General features: G+C 33.8%; 2 protein-coding genes across 2 annotated transcripts; both read left to right on the top strand.

The window, feature by feature from the left end:
• The first annotated feature begins 3,429 nt into the window (after nucleotides 1-3,429).
• Nucleotides 3,430-8,583, top strand: LOC120267719 (solute carrier family 25 member 44). The gene is made up of 6 exons (XM_039275396.1): nucleotides 3,430-3,576; nucleotides 4,425-4,806; nucleotides 5,430-5,626; nucleotides 6,445-6,589; nucleotides 7,579-7,735; nucleotides 8,204-8,583. The coding sequence occupies exons 1-6, from the start codon at nucleotides 3,515-3,517 to the stop codon at nucleotides 8,227-8,229; spliced, it is 969 nt and encodes a 322-aa protein (XP_039131330.1). The 5' UTR covers nucleotides 3,430-3,514; the 3' UTR covers nucleotides 8,230-8,583.
• A 720-nt stretch (nucleotides 8,584-9,303) lies between these two features.
• On the top strand, nucleotides 9,304-12,611 carry LOC120267401 (cleavage stimulation factor subunit 50; the record flags this gene model as incomplete). The annotated part of the gene is made up of 13 exons (XM_039275037.1): nucleotides 9,304-9,369; nucleotides 9,458-9,612; nucleotides 9,687-9,770; nucleotides 9,847-9,965; nucleotides 10,238-10,310; nucleotides 10,576-10,659; nucleotides 10,745-10,831; nucleotides 11,305-11,375; nucleotides 11,557-11,608; nucleotides 11,700-11,757; nucleotides 12,061-12,161; nucleotides 12,285-12,439; nucleotides 12,539-12,611. Coding segments are annotated over exons 2-13 (1,056 nt in total), but the record flags the coding sequence as incomplete, so codon positions are not given.
• Nucleotides 12,612-12,616: the final 5 nt, after the last annotated feature.

Genomic DNA, 12,616 nt, shown 5'->3' with positions numbered 1-12,616 from the left:
TATGTATAGGATGGCAGATAGTGAATTGATTGGTTGCAAAGTTTGTCGTATGGGAATCGTTCAATACTTTAAATAGTGATAAAATGCACCAAAAACCAAAAACCTTTGTCATGCGTCATGCCAAGTACCTGAAACCATCCATTTTGGCTCCCGTCCAAAAACTCCTCTCTCTTAGTTTTGTAAGGACCACTTTGTCTTCACATGAGCACTTTCAACAACTTTTTTAGTTGAAAACAACTCAAACTAGCTGTAACTGATACTTGTGATATATCCCAAAGCAATGGGAGGTGTGTGAAAAAAAAAAGCCCCACTTGATCATAAAAAAATAAATAAGAAAAAAAAAAGATTCTTTAGTGAATCTAAAAATAGAAACACATATCCTAGCATTCATATTTAACACAACGGAGGAAAATGCAAGGCATTTTTGATGAAATTTAGACTTAAAACATACATATCCCACCTAATTATATCCACATCCAATCCATAAATACAAAGAAGTCATCTTCTTGATTCAAAAGGTATTTGAAGCCTCTAATGGAGACAAACAACATCAATGTCTTGGGATATTCATTTGTACTGGAATATTCCCATTGGAAAATGAAATTACTTATCTTGGCCCATGCCCTACTCCAAAACTTTTTGAATTTTGTTTTATCTACACAGAGACAATAAGGCAAAAAATATCTGAACCCCACCTCCAACTTTCCCCCAAAATTTACAACAAATGCTTGCAATTCTATAGCAGATAGAACACACAGAAAATGTGGCATGTTTAACATGAGAGAATGCACAACAGGAATCAGTGAAAGTGAGTCAGTAACAAGATAACAAGTATACACACAATAAAAATCTAATAAATGCATGAACAACAAACATATCCATTCACCCACCAACCTCTCTGATTTCTCCATTAATCCATGTACTCTACCCATTAGGGCTGAGCTTTAACCTAAAAATCCAATCTTTTTAGGGGCCTGTCTCATCCTTCTTATCCCCCAACAAAAGCCAGTTGGAATCTTCTCCAGTTTCCAGTGAGCTGCTGCCATGCTTTGCTGTCCTGTCAAAGCTGGAATCATTATCATATCAAGAGAAGCAGTGGAATCTCATCATCTTTGCAGTAAAAAAAAGGTTTTTGAAGCCACAAACAGCCTAATAGTTTAACATCTCACCTCATCAAAAGATGGCATAGCTCCTCCTCCTCCTCCTCTTCTTGTTTCATGAATGAGATGCCACAGCCATGGCCATGTCTTCCATTGCTTCCAGCCCCCACCTTCCACTCACTCTCTGTTTGCATTGCATGAACCTTGAACCATGAACTCATATTCAAAGACTATTTTCAATAACTATGATGTTATTAAAGTTTTTGCTTTATTTTTTAGATTTCCATGTCTTCCATTTATTAAATTTCCACTTTAATCATGTCAGGATTTTATTAAAGTTTTTTGCTTATTTTTTAGATTTTTTTTTCAATTTTAATTATAAATAAAAATAGTTTGATGATGGACACTGTTTTTGATATCATTTAACTTTTTTGCAATAATTCCTCATGGCTATCAGGGATGTAAACAGCCGGTAGAAACTTTTCGCGTTGAAACTGCTCGTTCTCTTGTTAATCGAACGAGCCGGTAGAACTTTCTTGAACGTTTTTATGTTGAGTTTGAACAGATTCTTGGTATTTTCATAGAACGATTTCTGAAAATAGAAGTTTTCAAGGAAACCGTGCTCGAAACAGCTTGTTAAGAAAATTCGAGCTTGAAACGCATTGGTAACGATTAAAGAACGACTATTTTTTATATATTTTCATTTTTATTTAGTAAAATTATTTAATGAATCGTGCTCGGTGTGTTCATTAGATTTGAGTTTATTTATAATGATTATTCACCAAATAAAATTGTAAATAATCTTATAAATGAACTTAATTGCTCTGATAAGCAGTTCTTGAATTTAATGGTAGAGTTTGGGGTGGTGTTGAAACTTTGGGCTGGGTTATCTTGTAAATTTCGTTTAAACAATAAAGGCTAGTTATTTTGAGCAATGAGCTTAACGCCGGACGTGATATATAATCACATAATAGTATGGCTGAATTAATGACAAATGGCGTAGTCGTATAAATGCATATATAATATAATATATATATATATATAAAGCAATTCCATGATCGAGTTTATAAAAATGAGAACATTAGAGGCAAAGTCGCGAGTTGTGTGGTAAAATATTACATTTCGAGCTTAGCTTCGTTTATTGGATGAACAATGATGTGAGAACATGGGTTCTAAATAGAAATTTAAGCTCTGAGCAACTTTTATTGGTAGAGCATTTACTCACGAGCGACTCGGCTCAAATCTATACCTGGTTTCATCCTTTGGTAACATTTTTTATCTTATTTTCTAATTTAATAAATTGTAATTCTTTATTTGCTGCTATAAAGATCATTGGGCTTGCATTTTAGAATCAGCCCAGCTCAAACAAACCATCCAAATTATTCCACGTAAATTTTGAAAGTATATATATCTTTCTATTGTAATTTTTTTTTCCAAATGACAAGCACTTACTGATGAACGAATGTGTACTAGTTATGATAATTTAAAAATTTTAAAAATTAATCATGTGAGACGAACTAACACAAGGATAATAAAAACCTGTTAAATGATTCAAAATTATATATCATGATCCATAAATCCACAATAGTAAATTCTTTGTCATACAATTCTGAAAAATATAAAAAATATAATTTTTTACAGGAAACTCATACTAGAAGCAAAAAACTTTGAATAAACAGTGATATACAGTGTTAACTCCTAATGAATAGTATATGAATGGTATTTCAAACTCATTTTGTTTTCTACAACTCATTTCTCATTTATTTATTTTTTTATATACCTTTATTTATTCATTTTGTCTTTTTTTAATTGAATTCATAATTTATCCATTATTTTTATTTAAATAAATAAATATAACATAAGTTTATTTTTGTATAATGAAGTCAGGGTGAGGACACACCTCACAAGTGCATTAAGATATTAATTTTATACCACTTATGCACAACGACATGTGCTCTATTATAAAAAAGAATTATAAAATGAAAGTCTTTTTTTTAATAGGGAGAAAGCGATGCAAAGATGGCATAAGAATCATTTATTGAATTGAAAAATTGACCAAAAACTATAATTTTTATTTTTATGTTATCTAATTTTAAAAATTTTCCTTATTATTTTAAACAATTATCAATGAATTAGCGGTTTACAATTATATAAATAAATCATGGCCCATCAAACCACACAACACGCAAAGCGCGTCTTATTAAGACATTTCCAAAGAAGGATCCACAGCCGATAGATGATTGACACATCATTCATTGATAATATGGACGGTTAGATTAGAGTCACTGGTTCATGGTCAAAAAAATGTCTCTTCTCAAATAGAAAGTTCACACTTTTGGTTTCCTTCTTATTTGTCTCGAGTTCTCAAGCTTCGTTTCGATTTGAGCACCTCCGTGATCCCAAAGGCTCTGGCAATGGATTCCACGGCTCGTTCGAGGGTTTCATCGTTCGATCAAACCGAGATCAATTGGGACAAGTGATGTTTTCTTTCTTTTTTCTCTCTTTTTTGGCTGTTTTGTTTGATTTGTAAATGAATGGTGGTCATTTGTTCTTTATTTTTATTATTTTTCCTAAATAATTTTTATTTTTTATAATGTTTGTTTTGTTTGGATTCTTCATAGGTTGGTTGTCAATTGGGATTTGTAGGTATGGGTTGTGATTTTCGTGAACGTTCCTCATGTGTTTGTTGAAATGCCTGTGTGAGAATTGTGGTATTGGAAATTTACATGTTAGTCACGAGAAAAAGCACATGAAAAAAACCTTGTTGTTATTGCTATGAGGTCATGAATTTAAAGACAAGTTCTGTTTGTAATTGAACCCGTATTCTTGTATGTCGTTTATCAGCAAGAATTAGCATCTAATTAAGCAGTTTTTCAATAATCAAGATGTAAATGAGTAAACTTTTTTGTTTTGTTGTTGTTGTTGTTGCATAACCTGCTCCTTGAGGGGTCAATTAGAGATACATTACTGCAAGATATTTATTTTTTTTACTTTGAAGTGTATAACTTAGTAAATAAAGCCTTTAAAGGTATGAGAGAAATGTGAATAATCATTGAGAAAAGCTATAATGCTCAAGTATTAGGACCCTGAAATTGATTATTACAGGTGACATGTCATTGTTTTCTTGGTTAAATGCTTTGCAAATGTTTATGTGAATTGGGTTATTTTGATTGCATTTAGACTATTTATTCTCATGTAGCTAAGTTTTGTTTTGAATGTGGCTATGTTTTCCTTCAGGTTGAATGAGTCCATTGTTTTGTATTATATTTCCTGTCTTAGTTGAAGGAAATCCTTGTCCTTACCTTTTTAGGTTAATTTTTGTAGGCTCGACAAAACTAAGCTGTATGTTGTAGGAGCTGGCCTCTTTACTGGTGTCACTGTGGCCTTGTATCCAATCTCTGTCATAAAGACCCGAATTCAGGTTGCTTCAAAAGAAATAGCACAACAAAGTGCCTTCTCAACTTTCAAAAACATTCTAAAGGTAGATGGCATCCCTGGTCTGTACAGAGGATTTGGCACTGTTATTACTGGGGCAATTCCTGCCAGGATCATTTTCCTCACTTCTCTGGAGACTACAAAAGCAGCTTCGCTCAAGATCGTTGAACCCTTCAAATTGTCAGAGCCAGTGCAGGCAGCTATAGCAAATGGCATGGGAGGTCTGTTGGCTTCTATTTCTTCTCAGGCTGTATTTGTTCCTATTGATGTGGTATGACTTTTCTCTTGACAAGTGCTTTCTTACTACATCCCTTATAGAGCTCTGAACTGATTTTTGAAGGAATATTGATATGAATCTGCCTCTGAAATTTTAATTATTTTTTATTATTTTTTTAATGTATAGCACTAGAGAGTTCAATTTGGACTTATAGTCCCTATATCTCTTCTCTGAATCTCATTAAATATTTCTAAAGATGAGTGAGTTTGAGAACAGAACTCCATTTGGAGATCATAGTTTGAAGAATTTATTGGGCTTTCTAGACTTAGAGCCGAGATTCTTAACTGGTTCAGTGTCATGTGAAAACATTTTGATAAATATTTGGTTACCATTGCATATGTTAACTGTACACATTTCTGATTAGTTTCAATGTTCACTTCACTATTTTGGTACCTATAATTATGTGTTGTTCTTTTGTTGCTACTTTATCTGTTGTTATTATCTCTGATGTGCTTATCTTAATAGACATTCCTTAATTTGGTCATGTACGAGCAAGTTTGTTCTGTCGTAAAATTGATGTCACCACTGTCTATGAGAGGCTCTCAACTTGACTTGTTTAGAGGGATATATTTTAGTGATGAATGCTTGTTTGTGATCCAAGTGAAACATTGTCTTAGGTCAGCCAAAAGTTGATGGTGCAAGGATACTCCGGTTATACAAAGTATAATGGTGGGCTGGATGTTGCTCGTAAACTTATTAAATCTGATGGTGTTCGAGGGTTATATAGGGGATTTGGCCTGTCGGTAATGACCTATTCCCCATCAAGTGCTGTATGGTGGGCAAGCTATGGCTCTAGCCAACGTATAATCTGGCGGTAATCATCAAACCTTTTTTAACAATGCCAAATGAATTGCGAAGTTCAATCTCTACTCATTGCCTGTCATTGTGAAAAATGTTTACTAGATCTACTTATGACCTGAATGCGCTTGTTTTTCATATTTTTTTCTAGATGTTGCTCATTTATTACATTGGCTGCATATACATCAAGGTGTATCTGAAACCATTCTTTAAAGTGTTTAAAATGTTTTGATTGTTAAATACAAAGTTCTCTACATGCAATAAATGTTCTTCTAAGCATGAACTTTTCATTTGGAGAGAATAATCTTATCCTGAGCATAAATTGTTGATACCTTTATCTGTAAATCGTAATAATTTGAATGCAATTTTACCATAGCAATACATAAAATAATAATTTGATCTGAATTGCTTATCCCTTAACTGCTTGGATCACCTCCTGCCTAACCCATTTGCTAGTATAGAGCATGGATACATATTTATATTGCTCAGCCTTTTTAATTTTTCCACCAGTTGTGTAATATTTAATTGGGATTATGACCTTTTTGTTACCTAGTTCTTGTGCCTAAAAGTTTCTTAAGGGACTTCATTTCCCATATGTGGAATAATTTGTGATTGTGCTTATGAGCTCTTGTTCATCCGCATACATGGGGTTTTATGATTTTGGAAATGGCTCATGAGATTTAAAAGTGTATCAAGGGACATGCCTGTGCACCCCAAGCACGCCACTGTTGATATACTGCCCATATATGTCTTCATACGTGTGCACCTCATTTTTTTTTTCGAGATCATCAGATGACTAAAAGCTTCTTTATATGTCTTTGATGTGCTGACCAGATTCCTAGGCCATGCCGGCGATCACCAAGAAACTGTTCCTAGCCAGTGGAAAATTGTTGGTGTTCAAGCTACTGGAGGAATTGTGGCTGGTGCTGTGGCATCTTGTATAACTACTCCTCTTGACACAATCAAGACTCGGCTGCAGGTAACATTTATAAACCTATGACCTGTCCTCTCTTCCTTCTGTTTTGGTGATCTTTTGTCAATCTGCTTTCGGTCAGTATATTTGTTTGAATTATGCGTTTGAACTGCAAGTCATATAATTTGTTCACGCACATGTGATCATTCTACAAATATAATCTGCACTAAAAATTAAATTTGATAAAATGTAAAAATAATAACATATACAAATGAACTTCATCATAATATTATTGCAGTACTAGGATAAGATAATATTCAGTTAGAGATAAAATCTAAACCACCAAAGATAATTGTTGTCGTGCTGCTGTTGATTGTTGTTAGTATTATGGTCACTGTCACAGTAGTTTCAGTTGTTATCTAATATGAAACTAGAATAAAAGTGTGCAAGGTTCATGGCAGAAGGTAGGGAAACTGCGGGATAAATGATTCATTAGATATAGAAAAAGAAGCAAATGAAGAATTGATGGTGGAGGGATGATGTGACACAAAGGGATTCTGTACAGTCTTTTATGATTCCATAAGAACTTTTGCTCAGTTTAATTAAACTATGTCGTGTATGTTGTACATGCATGGACATCCAGCTGCGCATTCACTTTCCAGTAAACTTCTAATTGTTTTAATTGGTTGAAACTTTGTAAATTCTCTAGGATTATTTCAATGTCTGATTTATGAATCATGAGCCTTTCCCATTTGCATTCAATATCCATGTTATTTCCTCTTGTTGGCACATGTTCTTACCTCTTTAGTCCTTTGTCTATGTCATCTTAAGGAGGCAGTTAAAAGTTATTACTTAAACTGTGAGAAGAAAAAAAAAATCCAATTCACTCTTAGTTTGTTTTCATTTTTAATCTTGAATACTTCATGTTTGATTTTGTTTATAATCATTGCTTTCGTAATCATGTCTGATTTCGTTTATAATCATTGCTTTGGTATATAAATCTTGTTTTACTTGTCTTTGTTTCTTTATTAAAATTAGTAGGTAAAATCATGTAGGTTATGGATCATGACAAGCCAAGACAGAATGCGAGGGAAGTTGTTAAGAGATTGATTGCTGAAGATGGCTGGAAAGGTTTCTACAGAGGGCTTGGCCCTAGGTTCCTCAGCATGTCTATGTGGGGCACCACAATGATAGTATCATATGAATATTTGAGTAAGAACATTCTTCTTTTGCCATTTTTCTTTGTTCATATATATGCATGTATTGGCCCATAACTTTCAAGTATACCAAATCATCTATTTCATGATTTTTTCTCAATCTTACTGATGTTTGAAGGTTATAAACACTGCTTAATGTTACATTCTTGACCAAACACTGACCATAAACAAGCTCTGTATAATATCCTAGTAAATAATAATTTATGATGACCAATTGAACTTTTTTTAACTAGAACCTTGGATATAAGTCTTGCCCCTGAAAGGACCAGCTTGGTTTCATTTGCATAATATACATGTGTTTAAATGGAAAAGAACATGTGGTTTGGGTGATAAAACTTGCTGTTCCAGTATAGTTCATCTGAATTTGTAAATCATGACGTCAAACTATTTTGAAAGCTAGCATCTGATTAAATATCAAAAGCTTAATGTTTCATTCCTTATCTTGTTTTTCTCCTTTCCACAGAGCGCTTGTGTGCTAAAGCTGAATGAGACCTGAAATTCTATGTTCACTTTCAAATCGGAATGATATTACAACTCCGATATGTACAATTAAATCAGTTCATCCATTTTCAAGAACACTAGTGTATCAAAATTTATCAGCTGATACAAGAAGAAAGTGATGTGGTTGCTGAAGTGGTTAATTGGATCCATTGGCTTTCTGAAGCTCCTTGTTGTCACTGACTCACTAGCCTACTGATTCTTTTGATTTAAACCAAGTTTTGGTTTCACAATTAATTCCTCCATTTTGCGCATGGAGTTTCCCTTGGGAGGAATTATAGGGAATATACAATTTCTGTTTTGCAGACTGAATTGTAGGATATTCTTTTCTTAGCATTTCATACTTTTGTTGCCATATTCTATATTTGACAGAATGGATTAAAGGATATGCTTGATGTATGAAACTGCTGAAATGATAATGTTTTGTAACTTGTTAATCTTTGTTTTGGTTTTGTGTTTGCTTTTTTTACTCTGACTCTAAGTAATTGACATTCACTAAAAAAATAATATAATTCAAATGGTATAGGCAAATAAATGATATTTATTTAGTTATTTATTCAGATAAAAAAGGGCTATTGCATATGCCTCCCATAATTTTTTTAAGATTTAGAGAAAAGTCTATGATTTCTTTGCCAATTTTTTCCGTGGATTTTAACTTTAAAATGTCGCAGGAGAAAATGCCAAAATTAATTATTTTTTATGCAATAAAAATTAACTTATCTCAAACATTTATTTCAGCCCAATGAATAAAATTTTAATTTTTTTTTTATTTTAAGCTAACCCATTATTATGAATTTTGCACCAATAACTCAAGGAATTTTACGTATGAATTAAAAAAAATCATCGAACTAAACTACTATTCCGAAAGATTTTTAGGGTTTAAAAAAACTAAAAAAAAAAAAAGAAATTCCATTTTTATTTCAATTATTTGAAAATTTTGATGCTGATTTTTACAAGGCAGTGAATTGTGTTGCAAAAAGTAAAATATTATGTAAAATATGAGTTTTCAGGGGGTAGCATGTAAAAATTCCAGTGCATTCTTTTTTTCCCCTCTCACTCTGAGTTTCCCGTATTTTGGGTCTCATTGGCGAGGAGCGAGATTGTTCGTCTTCGTTGGAGTTTCGAATTTTGGTGAGAATTTTTGGATTCCTAAGCTCGTATGAAGTCCACCAATTCGGTGCTATTTGCTAAAATTCGAGTTTTTTTTTATTCGTAGCAGAGTGGTTTTTGAAGGAAAAAAATTGAATTTTTAGCTCTGAAGTTTGAATCTTATCAATGGATGCAAATTTGGAGCCAATCCTTCAGGAAGGGAAGCTAATTCGGCAGGTCAACGCCTTGATCGTTGCTCATCTTCGTGACAACAGTCTCAATCAGGCATTCGTCTCACCCTCTCTTCTCTTGATATTGTCCATGATTTTTTAGGCTTCAATTCGTTAATCTTGTTTTAGGCTGCGAGTGCGGTGGCTTTGGCTACAATGACACCATTGAACACTGAAGCCCCTCCAAACAGGCTTCTTGAACTCGTTGCAAAGGTTTGATTTTTGTTTTGTTTTGATTATCTTTTGTTTGGATGTGTTCTTTAGTTGTTGGAAACTGAGGTGTTAACAGGGCCTTTCAGTGGAGAGAGATGAAGTCGCAAAGGGCACACCTGCTTCTGGACTCTTTGCTGGAGCTGTTGCTGCAGGCCATGCCTCAGTGCCCGTTCCTACTAATGTTATAGATTTCAGGTGATTTTTTATTGCAAAGCTTGGCCAATTTGACTTAATTGCTGATATTTATGATATTTATGGTTTAAAGGATGCCATTTTATATTCCAGGTTTTGATAGCTTGATGTTTTCAAATAATGTTCATATTTGCTGCAAAGTTCCTGTCTATTTGAAAGTAAATGCTGCCATTTCAACCAGTTCAAGTAGATGAGAAGAAACTGTTGTTAACTATTTCGTTTATGGGTACAGTGTGCCTTGCTGATGTATTTTATCATGTTTATTGCTTTATCAGTGAGACACAAGACATGAAAGGGTCGTCTAAGAGTTTTCCAAAGCATGAAAGCAGACATGTTTCAGAACACAAGGTAGGTTATATGTATTACTTTTTTTGTATCTGGAGTTGATTGTCTCAAATTTTTATAGCTAAGAAAGGAATTGAATAAGCAACGAGAGTCAAAGACAAGTAGGTATTAGTAGCTTCTAACTATGTTAAATGAATAACAACTTTTGAGTGTCACATCTAAATATCTTTCAGCTGCTAAAATTATAGATTTGTTCTCTTTAAATCCCATCTTTTGTCTTTCTTCTTATGGGTAAGGAATAACCTGTTTATGACTTTCTAGTTTATAGAATGTTGCCAGGTGTGCAAGATTTAGTCCTGATGGGCGGTTCATTGCAACTGGAAGTACAGACACATCGATCAAGTTATTTGAGGTGTGTGTTTAGTTTGTCTTTCTTGCTTACATTTTTTTCTTTTACTTTCATTTTTTACTTTATATAATGCTCATTTGATTCTCAGGTTTTAAAAATAAAACAAATGATGCTTGCCGATGCCAGGGATGGGCCTGTGCGACCTGTGATTAGGACATTTTATGATCATTCACAGGTAATGTGGTTCAACTTGTTGGAACTGTGTCATGTTGGCCATAAGGTCTGCTTGACAAAGAAAATTTGTATTATTTTAATTGTATTTTTTGGGGATGAGTTAATCATCATATTTATTTCGAACTACTGTTTTTCTCCTTTCTTGTCTACATTGCATCTATTCTACAGCCTAATAGGATAACAGCGAGGACAAATTTTCACATTCTTCTTGTATTAGTGCAGATAGTTGTTAGCCTGTTGAGTGTTAATTGGAATCTTCAGAATTTTGTGGGTGAAATTTTGTTTTATTCACCAAGCATCTGACCTGGAAAGATGCTTCAGTTGAAGGCTTAGTCCTCTCAGGAATATTGTTCGGCTTGTGCATCAGTTTCTGTCACATTCTGACATATGTTCTAAGAACATATCAGTTGAAATACAATTGTTCTGAGTTTCTTTCTTACTGTTTATTTATCCAACAAATTTTTTTCTTTGCAGCCAATTAATGATTTGGATTTCCACCCTCAAAGTCCTATTCTGATTTCTGGAGCAAAGGACTGTACGATCAAGTATGCTTCTTTTTAAATGCTGTACCAGTAGGCTCATACGAAGGCATGCTGTATTTACTGTTTTATTCAAAATCATGCTCAAACTAATCTTTTATTTTCTCTGTAATACTTGAAACAACTGCATCTGATGCAATTTATAAAGATATGACAATATATATCATATTCGTGAGTTATTTTTCAGGTTTTTTGATTATTCAAAGTCTGTTGCAAGGCGGGCTTATAGAGTTATTCAGGTTTTTCTAATCTTTTTCTCTCTAAGTTGTCTGGATGGCATGTAAGATATTAATATTCAGATTCTTACTTTTGAAACTAACTTGCATGCAGGATACCCATAATGTACGGTCTGTATCTTTTCATCCTTCTGGGGAGTTCCTCTTGGCAGGTAATTTGTAATCTTTACTTGTGATGCTTGAATCTCCATGAAGTTAGCTGATGTTTTATGAAGCTGCATCAACCTAAGGTTGAGAAACTTTCAACTTCAGAAAGAATATTAAAGTTAATGAGTGCACTAGAACCTAGAATTGTTGTCATTCTTTGGGTTTACCATAATATGTGTCTTCACTCATAACTGGTTTCTAATTTTTCTAGTATCTAGAGCATCTTATATGTCTACTATTACGAGTGGAATTATTTTATGAATATTAGTGTTCATGTCATCACTCACTGACTGACAATATGATTACAGGGACTGATCATCCTATTCCTCATTTGTATGATGTAAACACTTTCCAGTGTTACCTATCAGCTAATGCGCAAGAGCTGAATGCTAAAGCTGCCATCAACCAGGCATGTTAACTCTCTATTCTGTTCCTGAACGGGAACAATGCACTTGCAGCTGGTGAAGATTATATATCCTTTCGCTAGATCTTTTGAACTATGCTTTTAGTAACTTCTATGTATCTTTCTCAGGTACGATATTCATGTACTGGCGGTGTGTATGTGACAGCATCAAAAGATGGTTCTATTCGTATATGGGATGGGGCAACCGCACAGTGTGTCCGACCCATCATTGGGGCACATGGTTTGAATGAGGCCACCAGTGCTTGTTTTACCAAGGATCAGAGGTAGCAGTGCTCCCCATTTACAAGGAAGAACGATGTGTTTTCTACTTTTCTTATATTTTGGATATTTCCTGGCATAAATAATTCTTTGAAATTCTCCAGGTTTGTTCTTTCATGTGGAAAAGATTCTACTGTGAAGTTGTGGGAAGTCGGCACTGGAAGACTAGTTAAGCAATATAC

The sequence above is a fragment of the Dioscorea cayenensis genome, chromosome 8 (assembly GCF_009730915.1).
Source record: "Dioscorea cayenensis subsp. rotundata cultivar TDr96_F1 chromosome 8, TDr96_F1_v2_PseudoChromosome.rev07_lg8_w22 25.fasta, whole genome shotgun sequence".
NCBI classification, from domain to species: Eukaryota; Viridiplantae; Streptophyta; class Magnoliopsida; order Dioscoreales; family Dioscoreaceae; genus Dioscorea; species Dioscorea cayenensis.
Note: the sequence above shows the minus strand (reverse complement) of the source record. Positions and strands in the feature narration are given on the sequence as shown.

Excerpts from the sequence above, each read along its gene's own strand:
- LOC120267719 (XM_039275396.1), top strand. The coding sequence starts at position 3,515 with ATGGATTCCACGGCTCGTTCGAGGGTTTCATCGTTCGATCAAACCGAG. Across the intron at positions 5,627-6,444 it reads AGCCAACGTATAATCTGGCG|ATTCCTAGGCCATGCCGGCG; the intron begins GTAATCATCAAA and ends TGTGCTGACCAG. Across the intron at positions 6,590-7,578 it reads CAATCAAGACTCGGCTGCAG|GTTATGGATCATGACAAGCC; the intron begins GTAACATTTATA and ends AAAATCATGTAG.